The following is a 21,288-nucleotide window of genomic DNA, read 5'->3' as shown; positions in this document are numbered from 1 at the left end:
AGAATAAGGTAAAGTTTCTTTCTGGAAACAAAGAGGCAGACTGCTTAATCCTTTAACAATCCCACTAAGTCTTTGCTGAAGTCTTATACCTGAATAATAGTAGATCATTAAGTAGGAAGACATATCTACTAATCATAGTAGAAAATAGTTCTACAATAATTACCTTAATTGCCAAGTCACTTTTCCAGATAAAACATGTTCTTTCAAAGTTGATTCCATCATTAATACAAATAGAAGTTGCAGGTGCTTTTAACTAGATTTTTTTTTTTTGCTTTAAAAAGGTATATAGCTCTTTATTAACAAGTTTATTTTTAAAGGGTCATAGATATCCTTGCATTTAAAAAGCATATTTCCTTATAAACACTCTAGGAACATTTGTTTCTTTACTAACAATCGAATAAATGTGTTTACCTCAACACAATGATGAAATCCAATGCTGCCATGGAGTTTCTGCTGAATAAATCATTTAAAAGCTTCAATAATTTTAACTCTCCCAACTGTGGAGAATTCTGATAAATCACTGAACTGTGTGGCACTATTTGCAACATAAGGTAACAGCACAGTGCAATTATGCATGCTATTAAGATGGAGAATGACAGCTCAATTACATGGAGTTCAGTTTGGCTGGAAAAAAGCCAACAAAAACTATCTCTATCCAACTTGACTTCCAGGCTATTCTAAATAAACCGGACTTTCCACATCCCCTATCTTCACACGTACATAGTCTTAACACTAATTTGAGGAATATCACTGCTGCCAATAGCTACAAAAATTTTATCCAGAAAAATTAATTACTTAGATGAATCCCTATATGATCCAACAAGGAAAAATATCAAGACATTTAGTTTCCAAAGGAATTATTTAAAAGAATGATTGGTAACTCACTTCTACATTCTCCAACCTCCCTAGTAATCTCCCTTGAAAATACAGATGAAATTAAGTAAACTTTTTTACTTTAAAATGCAAAAACCACACATCTTTAAATTCAATTTGTGTCTGTTAGTTGTGAATGAGGACAAGTAAAAACATAACCTTACAGCTACCATTGTAATTGAAAATACAAGAAATATCACTGCAGACCCATTTCGGTGTCACATTCTTCCATTTCGTGGTCATGCTTAGAACTACCATTTAGGAAACCATTGGATGAAGTCTCTCCAACTCCATTGGAATAGTGATCAGTTTCCATGTCTACATCATTGCTACAAAAGGGAAAAAAACCTAATTATTAGCAATAGCATAGCTGTAAAAAGTGTGGTTTAAAATACATTCTTATTCAAGTTATGTTACTCCACTCCATATAAAACTACTCATTCCTCCTATTTATATCTAAATTTATCAAGCATTCTTATTGCTATAAATTCTTCTTCTTCCTCAAAATCATCAATAGCCTAATATTTTTTCTTTTCTTTCTTCCCAAACACCTTTAAAAAAAAAAAGCATCTTATAGTTAGTCTTATCCTTCAAGCTCTCTTTAGCGCCCTCTAAGCCACCTAAATTCTATGGCCATGTCAAACCACTATTTTAAACTATTCTCTATAATTGTACTTTTCCCTTCTACTTGATATCAAAATCCTCTAAATCTATGAATTAATCTTTCCCATATCTTCTTTTATGCTCATCTCCAAGGGTAATAATCCAAAACCACTACTTCCAATTCAAGTTTGAATAGACTTTTTAAAAGAATGAACTTTTCCCACCTCTATTATTTACTTATCTATTTAATTTTGGGATATCTAATCAAATATTTTCCTTCTGTCTAAAACTGAATAAGTAAGGCAGAACATGTCTTCTTTCTATTCAGGGGTGATTGTGGGAGTAGAACCCATGATTGGGAATAGGACAGGTTCATTCTCATTCTCTCTCTCTCTCTCATTTCTCATATTTCTCATATTTCTCATATCTCTCATCATCTCTCCCTACCTTCAGATTCTGTTTTTTACTTCCCTGATCATAAGATACTTATATTCTGGTCTAGCAGGAGTCCCACATAGATCTCTACCTAAGTCCACACTTTTAATATGCTGCTACTTATGACCACTTTGGGACCCATAAAGATTACTCTGCAACTAGGCTAATAAGTATGGAGTGATTGCTTACCTGGTGAAGCTATTAATTTGTTGTGATCTTGACACATTTATACTATTTAGTTCTGGAACATTTAAACTTGTTGACTGGTGTTTACTATGACAATAAGACTGATGTGCTTTATTTGATATTACTCCATTACTACAACTTTCAAAACCTGAAGAAAACAGTAATAAAAGAGGAAAAAAAGACTTAATAATAAAAAAGTCATTTAATTTGATCATGTGGTCAAGGTCTAAACTAAATTAGAAAAATATTTCATGATCTGTAGTAGTCACAATACAGAAGACAATAAAGATCTCAAATACCACATAACAAATGAAAAAGCATTTAATAAGTGTCTACTATTTGCCAGGCACTATACTCATATTTAACAGATTGCTTTAAAAACAGAAAAGTTGGGGAAAGTAGGTGGCACAGTAGATAAAGTGCCAGATCTTGAGTCAGGAGGGCTTGGGTTCAAATCAGAACTCAGACACATTCTAGTTGTGTGATGATGAGCAAGTCACTTAACTCTGTTTGCCTAGCTCTTGCCCATCTTAGAGCTGTTAGTAAGACAGAAAGTAAGAGGGTGTGAGGGTGTGTGTGTGTGCATGTGTGTGAGAAAGTAAAGTTGATTTTGTTAATGAATTCAAACCTATTGAAAAGGGATGAAAAATTCAAATAGTTACTATGAGTTTCCTAAGTGTCAGAACACATTAGTACCCAAAGTATTAGTAGATATTCTCCAGTAAAATACATGGCAACCTTATTTAAAAGATGTATAAGCTTAAAAGGTGGACTGCACTATGGCCTTTTACTATAGATTTTGGATTTTACTATGACAAATACAAATAAATTAGACATTCCCTGCAATTTAATCTAGTTTATTACAAAATATATGGAAACATAAAAGTTCGATCTTAAATAGGTACTACTTTCAGATCAAGCTTAAGAATATAACTTGAAAATCCTTCTTAGATGACAACCCATATACTCAAAAAGTTTGGCTCATTTAGTTACACTATGACCAGATTTCAGATAAAAACGATCACAACTATAACATTTTTGGATGGGCAATGTGAATCTGCTTTTTTTAAGATTTTAAGATTTTTTTTTTTTAACCCTTGTACTTCGGTGTATTGTCTCATAGGTGGAAGATTGGTAAGGGTGGGCAATGGGGGCCAAGTGACCTGCCCAGGGTCACACAGCTGGGAAGTGGCTGAGGCCGGGTTTGAACCTAGGACCTCCTGTCTCTAGGCCTGACTCTCACTCCACTGAGCTACCCAGCTGCCCCCTGTTTTGTTTGCTATACATATTTTTTACACCCCACTTTTGGAAGAGCAGTGTGAGGAGGAGAATCAATGCTGTTCATTGGGGGGGGGGGGAGTATCACCTCCACTCAACTGCAATGTTTTAATGGTAATTGAAATATTAATATTCCTATAGGGATTTCACTCTCTAAGAAGCATAAGAACCATGGAGTCATGTACTTTGTGTTGGAATGGACTTTGAAGGCCATCTATCCTTATTTTACAACTAAGATAAATGAGGTACAAAGGAGTAAAATGACTTGTCTAGTCACACAGAAATAAGTAACTGAGGTGAAATTTGAAACCAAATCTTCCCAACTCTAAGTCTATATATATAACACATTCACAATGACAAACCATCATTAAGTTCTTACCATATTGAAATCAACCAAAGAATTGCAAATGACTAAAACTCATCATTCAGTGTTAACTCTCAAAAGAACCTTTCTGAAAACCATTTTGTGGTGCTTTTTTTCTTTACCTACTTATTAAAAATTATAAGGAACAACAACTTGGAAAAAAATCTTTATAACAAAAAACTCTGACAGAGGTCTAATTACTCAATAATATACCAGGAGTTAAATCAATTGTATAAAAAAATCAAGCCATTCTCCAATGATAAATGGGGCAAGGGACATGAATTTTCAGATAAAGAAATCAAAACTATCAATAAGCACATGAGAAAGTGTTCTAAATCTCTAATAATTAGAGAAATGCAAATCAAAACAACTCTGAAATATCATTAGCAGATTGGCTAAAATGAGAGAAGGGGAGAGTAATGAATGTTGGAGGGGATGTGGCCAAATTGGGACATTAATGCATTGCTGGTGGAGTTGTGAACTGATCCAACCATTCTGGATGGCAATTTGGAACTATGCTCAAAGGGCTATAAAAGATTGCCTGCCCTTTGATCTAGCCATACCATTGTATGGTTTGTACCTCAAAGAGATCAGAGATAAACAGACTTGTACTAAAATATTTATAGCCCCGCTTTTTGTGGTGGCAAAAAACTGGAAAATGAGAGTATGCCCCTCAATTGGGGAATGGCTGAACAAACTGTGGTATATGCTGGTGATGGAATACTATTGCACTCAAAGGAATAATAAACTGGAGGAATTCCATGTGAACTGGAAAGACCTCCAAGAAGTGATGCAGAGTGAAAGGAGCAGAGCCAGAAGAACATTATACACAGAGACCATACACTGTGGTAAAAAAGAATGTAATGGACTCCTGTACTAGCAGCAATGAAGTGACCCAGGATAATTCTGAGGGATTTATGGAAAAGAATGCTACCCACATTCAGAGGAAGAACTACAGGAAGAAAAGCAACTGCTTGAACACATGGGTTGAGGCGGACATGATTGGGGATGTAGACTCGAAACTACCACACCAATGCAACTATCAGCAATTTGGAAATAGGTCTTGATCAATGACACATGTTAAAACCAGTGGAAATGTGCATCGGCTATTGGGGGGGAGGGGAGGTTGGGGGGTGAAGGGGAAAGTAAGAGCATGAATCATGTAACCATGTTAACCTTTCTTAAATAAAAATTATTAAATGTTAAAAAAAATTATAAGGAAAAGTAAAATATCAAGTTTTTAAAAATGAAGCTCACCAGAAAAATGTGTGGTGCTTCCTTTGCCTGATGCTAAACTGTGGATATTCATACCATGGCTGGGGCTCATGCTCGGACTACTAAATGGTCGAGGACTAACAGGATAACTGTCTTGAGATTTTGGACTCCGACCTCCTAAACATCTTACTTCACTATCAGTACCATTCACCATTTCTATAAACTGCCGCACCCTAAAGAATAAAAGAAAGATAATATTACTATATACATTATACAAAGGCATTTAACTTGGTGCTTTATCTTAATGTATTTGACAGCACCTGATATATTAACAGTCTGAATTTTAAGTGACTAATTATGGAAAATCTCAGAGAGAAATAATTTTCAGAAATTTGCCAAAACTGCATGCAAATACTAGGAATGGTGGACAGAGAAGACAAGTCATTCTTTTTGTTAAAAAGGAACAAAAGGAATTAATCATTTGAGATGATTAAGTTAATAAGCAAAATGTTAAAATGAGATTTTATTTGAAACCAGTCAGATTCCTAAGAATGAAATCTTAAGAAAATGAGTATCAATTTAAAGAGAGTCTGTAGAAGTTCTACTCTCTTGCACGAAAAATTTTTTCTATGGGAAATATAACTCCAGAACTAAGAAAATTTTTCTTGCAAAAAAAAATTATATTGAGGAACCAGGCTAACTTTTTTTAAAAGAAGTCCCTAAATTTACTGCAAAAGAGAATTTTTAAGGCAAAAAAAGATAAAGGTTAATCATAAATACTACAATGAAGAATTATAGAAAGAAGATATGTAAGTCAGATATCAGAATAGTATATTTGTTTAACAATGTATGTTTTTATTATTTAGATGTTCCATTTTAAAGGAAACATCTTACAAATATTTAAATCAAAGCAAAACTAAATTTAAAGTAATTACAGTATTAAAATAATGTGGTCTATATAACAAATAACCTAAGAAGAACTCACTTTAATGTGAATAAAAGATTAGGATTTCTTTCAAGTAAACTTGGATATAATTGTTGTGTTGTCTCAATGGCTTCTCCCATTCTTCCTGCTAATACCAATTTCTGAATTCCTGTTCATTAAAATAAAATAAAAAGTTAACTTAAAAAAAAGCCAAAAGAATAAAAGTTACTTAAAAATCTGCAACAATTTTTAATAATTTATTCACAATGATAGATTTACAATTCTTTCTTGAAAGCCTTGCTTTCAAAATAAATTAAGAATGTAATAAATTAACACATTGGGTTATAGGCATACCATAAATAATAACATTAAATAGCTCACTTTTTAAAAAACAATAACTTTTGGCAAAACAACATTGTAAAAGGGAATTTAAGTTACAGAGAAATAATATTTTAATGTGAGGAATAAGCAAACCAATATTAAGAAAATTAACTATACTAGGGTGCATGTAATAGCCCTATCTTCCAAAAAAGTGACTGTCTCAGTCAAATAACATTAATGTACTTTTTGGTTATAATGTATAAATGATGTTATTTTTTTTTTTAAACCCTTAACTTCGGTGTATTGTCTCATAGGTGGAAGAGTGGTAAGGGTGGGCAATGTGGGTCAAGTGACTTGCCCAGGGTCACACAGCTGGGAAGTGGCTGAGGCCGGATTTGAACCTAGGACCTCCTGTCTCTAGGCCTGACTCTCAATCCACTGAGCTACCCAGCTGCCCTAAATGATGCTATTTTGAAGTAATATTGGTCAAGATATTTTTGATATGCTTGTCTGATCAAAAAAATTGAAAATCATATAGCTGTACTCAAAAAAAATATATAACTTGGGCCATTATAAAAATGATGAAAAATGCTAAACACTGCAATTATTATTTCTTTATTAGGCTTTGATTCCTAACCTGATTCTTATCTCCTCCCAAAAAAGGGATACACTTTGCATATTAATATGTCTTTAAGCTGAAATTTTTTTTCAAAAATAGCAAATATACTTTTTTTTTTTTTTTTTTTTTTTAATTTTAAATCCTTAACTTCTGTGTATTGACTCATAGGTGGAAGAGTGGTAAGGGTAGGCAATGGGGGTCAAGTGACTTGCCCAGGGTCACACAGCTGGGAAGTGTCTGAGGCCGGATTTGAACCTAGGACCTCCCGTCTCTAGGCCTGGCTCTCAATTCACTGAGCTACCCAGCTGCCCCCACAAATATACTCTTATAAAGTTGCCTTTGGAACTTTACCAATAAAACAAACTCTGATATAAGTTAGAGGCATATAATCCATAATCAATAGTCAAACTAACTTGCCATTGTAGCAAAATATAAAGACATTTCAGAATTCAACAGATGTCATAATCCATCTCCCCACCAATTATTTAAATCAATTTTTAAGTATCTTCTATATAAGAAACTTTTGTTTCAAAGTAAAGAAGATACATGGTTTTTTTTTCTTCAAAGGACTTAGCCATCAGTCAGGAAGACATTTCTTACCAAAAACTTTTGCAATATTATTTTTGTATCAATATATAGAATTCTATGACAATTCTCTTTCTTAGTCATTCTCTTTGAAGTTGACTAAATGTTTATTAGAATGAACTTTGTAGAGTTGAAATTTTTCTAAAATCATGTAAAAGAAAATTTTAAAATGAAAAGCATTAGAAGCAAACTTCACAAAAATTTAAACCCTAAATAAAATACATTAACCATATTGCATTGAGTTCTTACTTTGTCTATTCTTAATTGAAGCTAATTCTTCTAGGACAGTCTGGTCTGTAGATCTGGCAAATGCTTCTGCTGTCGCACAGTACCCATGATGTACTAAGTAAGATGAAACCATTCTTTAAAAAAAAAAAATATCCTTAATTGAATGAATACATATTTTTCCTATAGTTTTGGTGTTTAAAGGTATTTCTTAAAAATATAAAGACATTTCAGAATTCAACTTTTAAAAGTGTCTAAATAATCTATATAGCTTTTATAAAAGAAAATGGAAAAAAAAGTTCCAAAGGAAAAACATGCTAGATTGCTTATTATTATAGATCTAATAGGAATAAATGTCTTTTTTTTTTTTTTCTTTTCTTTTCTTTTTTTTTTTTAACCCTTACCTTCCATCTTGGAATCAATACTCTGTATAGGTTTCAAAGCAGAAGAGTGGTAAGGGCTAAGCAATGGAGGTCAAGTCACACAGCTAGGAAGTGTCTGAGGCCAGATTTGAACCTAGGACCTCCCATTTCTAGGCCCGGTTCTTAATCCACTGAGCCACCCAGCTGCCCCCTGTCCTCTTTTTTCTAAATGTCTGCTGCTCATCACACCAAAGTCTTCCTTCACAAGATTTAGAGCTGAAATGAATGTAGAAAATCATCTATTCCATTTCTATTACTTTACAAATATGGAGAACTAAGGTAAAACACTTTGCCTAAGGCAGTTGAGACATCATTAAAACTTAGGCCTTCTTAGTCCAATCCAGAATTCCTTCCACTGAACCATGATGCCTTATTTATCCTCTCTTATTTCCACCAACTATACTCTTCCCATAAATTCTAATTGAGTAATATATGTATCCAGATCTGGCCTCTTCTACCTTGTGGCCAGTTGAGGTGTTATTTGGGGTGGAAGGATAGCTAAATTTCATTCAATTTAACATTTTATTAAGAGCTTACTAGATGCAAAGAAGGCACTGATAGGTAAAATAAATTCCAAAAAAGAAAAAAGCCCCTAACCTCAGGCATTCTACTGAAGAGAAGACATGTGCACACATAAGATAAATAAAATAACACATGGTAGTGAGTGTTAGAAACAAAAGAGTTCTTAAAAAAGTACTATGGATGGAGAAAACACTTTAAAATTGGGGTCTTGAATAGATGAGATCAGGAAAGACTATATGGAAAATGTGGCATCTAAGTTGAGCTATCAAGCAAAATAAAGATTCTGAAAAGTAGAAATAAAGAAGGAATATATTCTAAGTTTAGGAAAAACACACAGAGGTCTCAGTTGTAATGTCAAGTTTAAGGACCAAATAAACTACAATGAAAAGTACATAGGGAGTAACATGATCTATGGCTGAATAGATAAATTGGAGCCAGACTGTAGATAGAATTAAATGCTAGCCAAGCTGAAAAGTTTGTATTTTACTAGACTTGTGCCTTAGAAAGTTAATATTGGCAATTGCAAGGATGAACTGAAAAGAAGAAACATTAGACCCAAAGAGACCAATTTCCTGTCTACCATAGTACTATAAACTAGGCAAGTGGTAATGACCTCAATGAGGATTGTAGCTGGGTGAATGCAAACAAGGAGATAAATGTTAAACAGGTAAAACTGACAAGACTTGACAACTGATTAAGATTAAGGACAGTCTCAGTCTCTGTGTGTGTGTGTGTGTGTGTGTGTGTGTGTGTGTGTGTCTGTCTGTCTGTCTGTCTGTCTGTCTGTCTGTCTGTCTGTCCGAGATTAATAAACCTACAATGTCTAAAAGAATTGTGATGTCATCAAAACAAATGAGAAAGTTTAGAAGAATAAACTTTAGGAAGGAATTGAGAGTTGATGTTTTGGGTATGTTGAAAATCAAGTACTGATGAACTATGAGGCAGAGATATCCTACAGGCAACTGAAGATAATGGTAGAGATTTGGACTCAATATGTAAGTGAATCATAATTAAACCCATGAAATTTGATGAAATCTTCAAGAGAAAAATATGAAGGAATGTAAGCAAATGGAAGTTGCTGGCAATGAGAAGAGGGCCCAAGGTAGAGGACTGGGAAACACTCGTACTTCACAGGCAGGGGAGATGAAAAAAGCAGCCAGAACACAAGAAGAGAAACAAGAAAAGAAGGCTTGTCATCATAAGTCAAAGGGTCTCCTAAGTTGGAAGGAAATAGTAATTAACAAAATTACAAACTATAAAAGGAGAAAAACACTAAGAAAAGGCTATCACAAGTGTAGTAATTAAGAAAACATCGGTAATTTTGGGGAAAAAAAGAAGAGCTAAGATCCCAAATAAAAAATTGCTAAATTCTATATGTGACTGATAAGAGATCAGTTTCTCAACCAATACTGTGGATAAATAAGATGTGCACAAACATTAATTATATTAAGCATTCAATTCAATTATTTGTAAAAAGATGGAAAATAAAAGACCAAAACAATCCATAATTAACATAAATTCTGTGCTTTTCTGAAATATATATTAGGATCTCTTTTGCTTTCTTTAGGTAGTGGTATAATAGATAGAACGTTGGTTCTAGAGTCAGGAAAACTTGCCTGCAAATCGAGGCTCAGACCAGACCCTTACTAGTTATGGGACCACTAGTCACCTAGCTTCTACTTGTCTCAAGTTTCTTCAACTGTAAAATGAGAATAACCAGAACATCTACCTTGAAAATTGTGAAAATTAAGTGAGATATTATTTGTAAAACACTTAACACAGTGCCTGAAACATAGCAGGAACTATATACATGTTAATCTTCATCTTTGAAATCAATTAAACTTTTTCCAAAAATTAAGTGCCCCTACATAAAAAAAGAAAATTCATCAAAGGGAACAATTTTACTAATAAAACTTTTGCCACTTCATCAACTCACCAATCCAAAGTATTTTATTAAAACTACTCATTTCTGCCTAGAGCTAAATTAGATTACCTCTTTTTTCTTCCTTTTACAAGTAGGAAACTCAAGGAAAAAATGTCAACATGCTGTTAGTATTATGCAAAAAGATCTTGGTGACTACATATTACCTAAAAAATCAGAAACTAAGAAAGCTATATTTGTTTCCTATAAGCCTTTGACAACATCCATAGATAATCATCCTTTAGGTTACAAAGACCCAATCTTATGATAGTTTCATTCTTAATTAAGGTTTTGGTGCACAAAGTTAAAGGGCCCTGCCTTCTTTCAAGGTGTTGATCAAAATTGTCATGCCACACTAGGGAGTAATGCCACTAGAGAAGCTAGGAAATTCTGTCCTACAATGGCACATATTTGCTGTAAGATAAGCCAAGACAAAAAAGTATTCAAGGGATTTAAGCCTTATCTAAAGCATACAAATGCTTTATCCAATTTCTACTAGTAAGCTAAAATGTTAACTGCTACAGTATAATTGACTACCTAACAACATGGCGAGGTGGATAAAGTACCTGTCATAGTCAGCAAGACCAGATTCCAAATCCAGCCTTGCACTCACTTAGCTATGAGACTCTGAACAAGTCACCTAATCTCAGTTTAAATTGGGGATAATAATAGCATCTCCCAGCTCTAACCCCAATTGTTGTAAAGATCAAAATGAGATAATAATTGTAAAGCCCTTAGCAAAGTGCCCGGCACATAATTAAGTTGTTTTTTTTTGTTTTTATCCTGGGACTCCATTCTAGGAGCATAGGGCCACAACCAGTAGGCAATGGGTCGCTCAGGGTCACCCAGCTGGGAAGTGTCTGAGCCCGGATTTGAACCTAGGACCTTTCGTCTCTAGGCCTGGCTCTCAATCCACTGAGCTAGCCCAGCTGCCCCTACTTTAGGTTGCAGTTTCTTTAGCAGATGTAGTTTTTTACAGGGTGGGGTTGCTAGCCCCACGCCCAACCCTCCTCCTTTTTCATCCGGGCTAGGGACCGTCCTTAGCCGAGGAGTGGTAAGGGTGGTCATAATTAAGTACTATATGTTTATTATTTTTGTTATAAAATGCAAAATATACACTCTCAAATTTTTCTTCATCCTCTATCAGTAAGACTAAATACGAACAATTCTATGGAATTAAATCCCCCAAGGATGATAAAAAGCTCCTCCTAAAGTTAAAAATATTAGTATCTAATTTATAACCAATTATATGATTTAAGAAGAACATGTAATTTTTTAAATGTTCTAAGACTGACAAATTGCTTTGCAAATTTATTTCTATTTATAATGTAACAATCATATTTTTGTTACCTTACCAATTTAAGATTTGGGTTCTATAATAGCTCAATCTGAAATCATACTAAATATGACTTCAAATCCAAATAAAGGCATTTTTGCCTAAATCCTATTTCATATCATGGAAGCACAATAGGAGTATTCACTTCTACCACGAGAGGTATGTACATCTATATGAATCACAACTTCTAAATGTAGAATCTTGACTGGTCATTCACTGAATTGATGCTGTGTCCAATAGCAGGTAAGGAAACATAATGCATCTCACCCCAACAATTTAGGAATGCAATTTCTGTTTCCCTGCAATCCCATGTGTGGTTAATGTCATCTAGAAGACAATGTTGTCTAATCTGTCAAAGGACTATGTCACAGCCAAAGATTTATGTGTAATTATGTATTAATTTTAGTTTCAAAATGAGGGTAATTATTCTGTGATAGAAAGTTTATCATTAAGATGTTCATAATTTAATAGACTATTTTACATGTTAAAAATTTCTCTAAATATCAAAAGAATAGCAACTACCAAAATGTTTTATAAAATGCAATTTTCGAAAATTGTTCAAACTATTTCACTCTTACTTTTGTATCATGGTCTGCCATTCTCCTTCTCTATCTCCAATAGGAAACCGGTCTATTTGAGCCTGTATTTTGGTTCTCCATTCTCGCATATAATCTTCTATATCAAACACAAAGGGATGTTGCCCAAAATTGGCATCTACAACTTCTCCTGGTGTCTGAAGCCCCACAGTAGGATACAAATTTGGCTGAAAGACAATATTATTTCATTAGTTTCTTTCCTAACACTCCAACTTTAAAATTTTCTTTACTAGAAAGTTTCAGTAACAACAGTTTTTTACTATAACAAATATAGTTGGTTTTTAAAAAGCATAAGTGAATTTATTTTATGTAGACTATTTACAAATATCTAATTAGTAGAGGTTATCTAAAATTATCATTAGATAATCTAGTCCTAAAAACAATCATCATAAGAAATACACATCTGCAAAACTTTCATCAAAAAATCAGTTATTTGCAGGAAATAGGCAAAGATTTTCTCCTGAGACAACTATTTCTATATACATTTTTCTGAACCATTAGAAACTATCTGAGCACTCGAATATGTATACAGCATTAAATTATCTGAAGAGGCAATTTCTATCCTTAAGGAACCTATACATATTAATATACAAATGAAATAATGTTTATAAAGCACTTTGCAAAATTTAAAGGTCTACATAAATGTGAGCTATTATGATTATTCAAGTATAGATATATTCATTCACATTTGCATGAGTAGATGCCACTTTCATTTACTTCTAAGGATAGGTCTCCCTATTTCACCCAGGCTCGAAGTGGGCACTGACCTTCTCTGGCCATCCTGGGTTCCAACCACTCCTACCCTCTCTATATTCCTCCCTCTCCATCCAGGAGGTCCAACATATTAATGCTTCACTTAGTGCAAGCACCCAATCAGCTTAACCCACTGCAGCTCAGAATTCCCAAGTTCCCTCAAACTAACTGGTTGCAAAATACTGGTGTGTGCTACTATGCCTGGTTAGACTCCAGTTTTAGAAACATTCCTGTAGATTGCATTTTTAAAGTGTATTGATGTGAAATTCTAACTATATGTACTGGGACCTGGCTATGCATATATATATGCTGTCTTCATCTGTTTGTACATTTAACAGAAACCATCCAGTAAAAAGAGAAGTTTATACAGAATCTTTTACATAATGTTGAACAATCAAATTAGAAAAGGTGAAGAATGCCTATATTTAGGCATATCTGAATTCAATATAATACACATATACCTACACACATTTAGTTCTCAAGATAGAAGATGGATTTAACAACAGCCATTTAATAAATCTTCCTCAAACTAACTGAAGTCTAGGAACATATATTATAAATTAATCAATTCTAGTGATAGACCTCTAAGATTTGTGAAGGGCACATGGCTAATCTACTTTAAAAGATGACCACACTGTGTAAAGAATGCCTGGCTCTTTTGTTGGGTGTTTAACCCTAAAAGTAAATCACAACCTCTAGGAATTTCAATCCCTAAATTGTAATAGTAGCCATACATAATTCAAATGAGTTTTTATGAATAACTAATTAGGTAATGTACGTAAAAGTACTATGAGAGACATGAAGTGTTTTACAATTGTACACTAAATAATTACAGCACTGATGTTCGGCATTAAGGCATATAGGTTAAGTTAAACCTTTCACTGATAAATTCACTCAAGAAAATTATAGAAGATAAAAACCAAATATCTTGAACACATATTAAAGGTCATAAGCACTAAAAGTTAAAATCAGATACAATAAGCACTGATATGCAACCAAAAACCAGAAATAAAAGGAAATAAAGGGAAAATAGAAGCTCTACTGAATTCTCTAAAAACCTCTTAGAAAAGAATGTACAAGTAAAACAAAATCCAAAATGTTATCTGTATTTATCAATCTTCCTTATTCAAGAGAAATATAGTATTCTATCTAGAAAAGACTGGAGACATCTACACCTATCCCTTTAATTTTGTTAATAAGAGAACTGAAGCTTAAAGAAAGCATATTATTTTTTCATTAAAAGCAATACTTATGGAATTGTTTTTTTTAAAGATTAAAGACTTATTCTAAGATAAAGATTATCAATATAGTGAACTATTCATAAAAATAATAAGGATTTAGTCATAATAAACAAACAGACACATTTTAAAATATACATATTCAACAATGACAAAATTTTATTCTAATGAGTAAATAGTTTAAATGTTATTGCAAATTTGGATAATATGATCAACAACAGAAATTGAAATTTCTAGATGGAAAAAGTTTGTTTCTAAATGTAAAATTATGATTCAATAATAAGCTGAAACCAGTTACATTTATAGAAAATAAATGAAAGATTTCTGAGTATCAATCATATATTATATTATATTGTATATTAATAAAAATCAACATTATATTAGAAGAATTGTGGGGAGAGAGAAAGTGAAAATCATAAGTTTTGATTTCCTAAAAATATAGGGATTGATTTGAAATGCTTATTTTCCAAACATACCAATTATAGATATAGGAATAAATAAATTACTAATACTGGTTCACTGTCTGCAGTGACCTAGAAATGAGGGCCTTTCTCTTAATCTTTTGACATATACAGTAGAAAAACAGACAAGAACTTTTATATCCTTTTCAAATGTTAAAAAAAAAAAAAGAAAATATTGAAAGCCTTCTTTAAACTAGTCTAGAAGAAAACTAGTTCAAATACACATATGTACGGAATTCAAGTTAATTATTAAAAACAATAGTTTTATTCTACAAAGAAAATGATGTGTATAAGTATCAACTCTTCAAACTTTTAGATTTGTCATTTAATTTTTGTGGGTGTTTTGTGTGGAGACCAGTCCATAGATTTTATTGACAAAATAAACTTCCATCAATGCAGATCAGCACCTATTCTGCAACTTAAAATTTTCTGGGATGTGCATGAGACATTTAGAGGTTAATTTACTCCCCTAGGAATCAGTCAGTGTATCTTAGGGAAAGGCCTTGAACCCATTTCTCCCTGACTCCACAGCCAGCTGAATCCACATTTCATTTAATTAATAATACTATATTACAATAAGCATTCTGCAAGAAGGGAAGTAACATTTTTTTTAAAGGAAGAACATTACTAAAAAAAAAAAAGCAGTCATTTTCCTAAATCTTTAATTAAATTAACCAGACTATGGATTAGCACAATATTTCTCAACTGAGGTTAAGATTCCTGAGAGAACTTTCACAAAAAATTGAGTAGATTTCAGGCCCCCAACCTTCAGAAAAGCAAATGAGCATTTGTTTGTTTGTTTGTTGGGGTTGGGGTTGGGGGGGGGGAGGAGACAGCTATAAGGTCAGCTCTCCCCAAGTTTTTAAGCTCTTCAGCCTGCTCAGCAGATCTGACCTGATCTGTCACATTCATCTTGAGACAATAATGAGTAAGCAGTTCCTGCAGCAGAAATATGACCTAGATCAAAGGCTTTTCACAGAAGCCCTTGTGGCTGTGATATGGAAAAGAGGCAGTCTAACAGAGAATAGGTTGGCTGACTGATGGGCTGGATTCATACTACAGAACCCTACTTAATGACAGAAAGAAAATAATTTAGTAACTTAACTAGGAGAGAAACCAATATGGCAAAACTAATGGCAAAAGATGGCACTAGAATAGATGGGTCTTATCAACTCTATTAAATTTTCTCAGCTGCCAGTAAGACAAGAGTTAATTAGCAAATAAAATGTGTTTTACTCTACTATAATTTGTTCTATACACTTAGTGGCAAAGTAAACTAAAAGTCAGATGTCACTGAGGCCTGAGCTTGCTATAGATATAACCCCAAAGTACTACATAAAGATTTAAAACTGGTAGTGATAGTGATGGGAAATTATGTGCAATCTTTGAAAAAATTCTCAATAGTACCACTGAAGGTGGAAATCCTGAACATTTTTCCAAAATTGAAAAAAAAAAAAAAAGAAAGAAAAATCTCTACATGGACCAATTTACAATACATGAAGAAAACTGCAAAATTGGATATAACAATCCAATCCAATGTCTAGCTTTAAAAGTCTACACTCATGTAGTAAAAACAGGAATGTGATCTCCATGCCTGGCATCTAGACGTAGCATCTAAATATTATACGTAATACAATACATACATATTTATAATTTTTTTCTTAAACTAAGATACAAAATATACTCTAAAAAGATAGTTATATCTTACCGGTAGGTCTGTGAAGGCTATACCTGTAAAATACAAAAAGATAACTAGTATTAGAATTGTTTTTCAGAAAAATAGAATGCTATACATTTGAGTGATTCAGTTTATACAAATAAGCAAACAATGATTCCAACAACAGAGTGGTATAATATAGAAAGAGTTCAGCTCATGAAGTCAGCAGACACAGGGTGAACTTCAGTTCTAACACTTACTAGCTAGCCTCATCTATAAAATAAGAATAACACTTCTAGTACATACCCCTACCTTATTTCATAACCTTAAAACTCCCTATCATGTATGAGTTATTATTATGCTGCCAACACCCAAAATATTTTTCTAATTTCACTTCAGGAACTTTTTAAGCCCTAGACAGCAGTTCTAAGGAAAATAAGTAGTAAGATTTGCCACCATCAAATAGTCCAAATAATATATTCTGAATGCAGTTACAAAAGTATAGCTCTAAAAACACTTCAAGAAAGAACAGGAGTATTGGAATAAAGGTATCATACAGCCCAAGGTGATTACTTTGAAGTTCAACATTCATTTGGATATGCAAGTACTATTACTGTTCATTAAAAAAAAATTTAATCATTATGTTATAATCATAATACACAAGTTTGGTATAAAAAAGGATACCACCTACAAATTATTACAAGGAAGTTTCTGGATTTAATATAATATTCTTTCAAATGTTTTAGATATCCTACTTTACTAAGAAACACTCCCTCCCAAACCACTACTTTTATAGGACCTTGAAAATATTTTTAAAATGACAAACTCTCATGCTGCCTTGGCAAAAGAAACACAGAACCAAAGATGGCCTACGTTTTATACCAAGAACAAAAGAAAACAAAACAAAACAACAACAAAAAAAAACCCACCCTAATTTCAGTTTTATTTATATTAGAGAACGTAAAGTCTATACACTAAAGAAACGTATTCAAAATCTTCATAGATCTAAAAAAAGAATGTCAAACGATGCAAAACAGGAAATTTTATGTTATTTTCTAACATAGGTTCAATGGCCTTGAAAAAACTTAAAAAATGGAATTCCCTATCTTCCTTGCAGACTTCAGTAATGTATAACATGGATGTTTTCTGATAATCTTTTGCTTACCAAAAACAAGATTGTATTGATTCAAACTTTTCCAAAGATTTCCCAAAGATTCTAGTAGCAAATCTAATTTAGTTAAGATTTTGTCAAATATAACAGGTATTAGAGAAAACATACATCTAGCTCTATACAACAAACTACACATAATATGCATACACATACACATACATTTCACTTTTAAAAGCTGGATATGTTTTTAGACAATTTTTAAAAGTAAACCCAATTTTTGATTCATTATCAGAGAAAGGAGGTATTTTAAAAGCATTCAGCTGACAATTATGAGAAAATAATTTACTTGCAACTTTAAAAAATAAATACATGAAATGACTACCAGCTCACATGTTAATTACCAATCACTTAAAAAAATTTTTTTAATTTAGTGTGCATAGGAGAGTTTTCCAATAGACAAGATTGCAAAAAATAAGTAATCTACTAAGGATAGAAATTAGCCTTCCTATGAAGTATGACTGAACAATAATTAAACATTACTTTCCTGATGTGGAAGAAATGCCTAGACACTACTCCGAAGTGCACAAATCAGTTCTAAGTAATTAGGATATGTCCCTATTAGGCATCTTGTTCTTCCCTATCCCTTTTAAATGCTTAAGGGAAAATAATTCCAACTTAAAATTAGTGAAAATTTGCTGGTAGTTGAGTCAGTCTCCTTTCCCTCCCCACTTGCTTTCCAAAAAATCTTTTAAATAAAGCCTAAACGTTTAAGAAACTTAACTAAAAAGACTACCTACAATCATACTATCTTTTAAATTTGAGAAAAACCTATTATAGTTTGACATTCATATCTTCACATAAAAGACTAGTTCCCTGTTCAATAAAAGATCAATATTATACATTCGACCAAACACTAAACAAATTATAATTGTAATCTTAAAAGTTTAGAGCCAACTTTCTATTGTTATATATATTCAAGTTTCTAGTCTCAATTTCTCCAGCTTAATATAATGTAATGTTGTATCAATATTGAACATTCAATTAAACATCTTGAGAATCTGAATCGAGTAAGAACACAAGGACTAACTGTTTTGACAAGTTTGTACTCGAATATTAATAGAAAACAAATAAGAGGGAGCTTATTCTCTTGAGAAGCAATCTTAGCCATTACAACCACCCTGAACCCTGAAGAAACATATATGTAATCTTCATTAGTGGCCCTGATCAAAATCCCTCTGTGGACAGCCATAAAATAAGCATCCTTTGTGGTGCAAAGGAGGCAGAGACAGCCCTTGCTAGAATAAGATGCCAAAAGTACTTAACCAGATTCATAATCACATAATAAGAATTTAAATTTTTAATTATTAGATTATGAAAAAGAACCACTTATATATACAGAGTAATAACAGGCAGTTCAAGGAACTATTGTTATTACTAATATAGCTGGGGATTCAAATATCTCCTGGAAGAATTGCTATGTTACACTGGAAGGATTTATAAGATATAAAGAGTAATTTGTACATTCTAATTTTAAAATTCTTTTCTTTGCTAAGAGCAATTTCTTCCAGCCTCCTTTTCATAGTTAAAAGATAGTGTATTTATTTATCCTATTTTATTTTTGCCCCCTCCCACTTTCCCCGAATAGAAATAATTCCTTGTTAATAAAGTACCTGTTTTTATAGCTTATTGAGTTTTGGCTGTTTTTTTGTGGTTATTCTTTGAAGTATGCACTGAGGCTGTCCCCAAGAAGGGCGTTACTACCAGTCCCAGTCTTCATTCTGGAAGAAGGTAAATTGCAAGTGGAATTAATTGTAGGTTGGTGGCCTAAGAAATTGTTGGTAATGTATGAGCCAATTCCACGATTTTAGGCCAAAGTAAAATTTCGGCAGCTAAGGAAGGGGTAGAGAACCATTAAGATAAGTGCTGTAAAAACCCAGAATTGGAATGCATTATTTCTAGCCTTGTATCTAGAATACTGTTTGTCTTTTATATGCTACAAAATTACTTAAGCTGTTAAATATTTTTAAAGTGCTAATCTCATTCTTTTCCTTTCCTTAAAGAATATAATTTGATAACTTAAAAAGATTGTAAAAGTTCTACTTCTGATATAAAAATCATGCAATAAGACTGCAGCCTACATTCAACTTTAAACGTGTTATGTATTGTGATCTAAAAATACTATTTTTCCTGGTAATTTTTCAAGTCTTAGATTTGTCCAAGCCTTCACTAATCCTTTATTTCTCCCTTATGACCCACCCTGTTTTTCTTTCTTTCTTTCTTTCTTTCTTTCTTTCTTTCTTTCTTTCTTTCTTTCTTTCTTTCTTTCTTCCTTTCTTTCTTTCTTTCTTTTAAAGAAAATACCTACTCACCTTCATGCCTCTATATTGCAGCCACCATCCTTCATCCATCCTTCTTTAGCAGGACTTTTCTCATAACATTTTGTTAAAAGCTTTTACTCGGTTGGTAGCAATTAATGTTTTTCAACTATGCTGTTTCCCCCAAGGGCTGATGATGTTGCATTAGCAGCATTCTCAGCTCTTGCTACACCAGGAAATAAACCTAAATGTCCTATATAGCAAAGTGGAAAACTCACTAATCTAGATATTTTGTGGTATTGCTATAGTTCTTTTTTTCTACCTATGAAATACAGTATAATTTTTTTTAAACCCTTAACTTCCATCTTGGAATCAATGCCATGTTTTGATTCCAAGGCAGAAGAGCAGTTAGGGCTAGGCAATGGGGGTTAAGTGACTTGCCCAAGGTCCTATAACTATGAAGTATCTGGGGCCACATTTGAACCCAAGACATCCTGTCTCTAGGTCCGGCTACCAATCTACTGAGCCTCCTAGCTGCCCACAAAATACAATATAATTTTAAACAGGGTAAAAATTCTCCCAATTTTCACAAATTCTGACTAGAACATACAACCCTATATCTACTGCATCTACAATACATAATCAAAAAGCAAGTATAACTACAATGTTGTAAAGAGGACAAATGAAAAAAAAAAGAACCTGTTCTAGAAATCAGAACATTTGCTTATTTTACATGCAATAAATTATCTCAGTACCTAAACTATGTCCATTCTTTGTGTAGAAGCAGGTATTGTTGATAAGGTTTACACAACAGCCAATGACATCACCAGTTGTAAAAGTTGGTCCATAGGGTTGTCCCGTTCCAGAAGAACAAAATGAATGTCCATCATCTCCATGGTAACCATATGAATGTTTATCCCAACCTAAACCGAAAGCAGTAATTTATTTATTGTACTTCATGTTTTATGTAAGGAATTTACGTTCTTTGTACTGGATTTATTCATTAAGATTAATGATAAATACATAAAGTCTATTAGAAGAATATAGAAGTGCTTCAAGAAAACAAATTCTCATTTGTACATTTAATTCTCTAATCACTATTATTAGAGTGTTTTTTAAACATAATAATGGTTTTGTGATAAGAGAAGATAAAGGAATGAAGCGCATGGTCTTCCACATGACAAAAATTTGCAGGATAACTTTCCTATGTTTTCTTTTGAAAGGATGTTCATATCTATTATGTCGTGCCTTTCACATGAGATTTCAAAAGCAAACCAAAATTTAAAAAAAAAAAAAAAGGAATATGTTCTGCTCTACTCTTGTTTGA

General features: G+C 32.8%; 1 protein-coding gene across 1 annotated transcript in view; it reads right to left on the bottom strand.

The window, feature by feature from the left end:
* Positions 1-21,288, bottom strand: part of RANBP9 (RAN binding protein 9) — a gene marked incomplete at its 5' end in the record, with an annotated part of 94,462 nt that overhangs the window by 17,735 nt on the left and 55,439 nt on the right. Inside the window, 8 exons of the mRNA XM_044683582.1 lie at positions 1,081-1,202; positions 2,101-2,245; positions 4,997-5,187; positions 5,940-6,048; positions 7,654-7,766; positions 12,409-12,593; positions 16,587-16,609; positions 20,717-20,884. Coding sequence (XP_044539517.1) covers positions 1,081-1,202; positions 2,101-2,245; positions 4,997-5,187; positions 5,940-6,048; positions 7,654-7,766; positions 12,409-12,593; positions 16,587-16,609; positions 20,717-20,884 — 1,056 coding nt within the window. The remainder of the gene's footprint in view (positions 1-1,080; positions 1,203-2,100; positions 2,246-4,996; positions 5,188-5,939; positions 6,049-7,653; positions 7,767-12,408; positions 12,594-16,586; positions 16,610-20,716; positions 20,885-21,288) is intronic.

Source organism: Gracilinanus agilis, chromosome 1, assembly GCF_016433145.1.
Source record: "Gracilinanus agilis isolate LMUSP501 chromosome 1, AgileGrace, whole genome shotgun sequence".
Classification (NCBI taxonomy): Eukaryota; Metazoa; Chordata; class Mammalia; order Didelphimorphia; family Didelphidae; genus Gracilinanus; species Gracilinanus agilis.
Note: the sequence above shows the minus strand (reverse complement) of the source record. Positions and strands in the feature narration are given on the sequence as shown.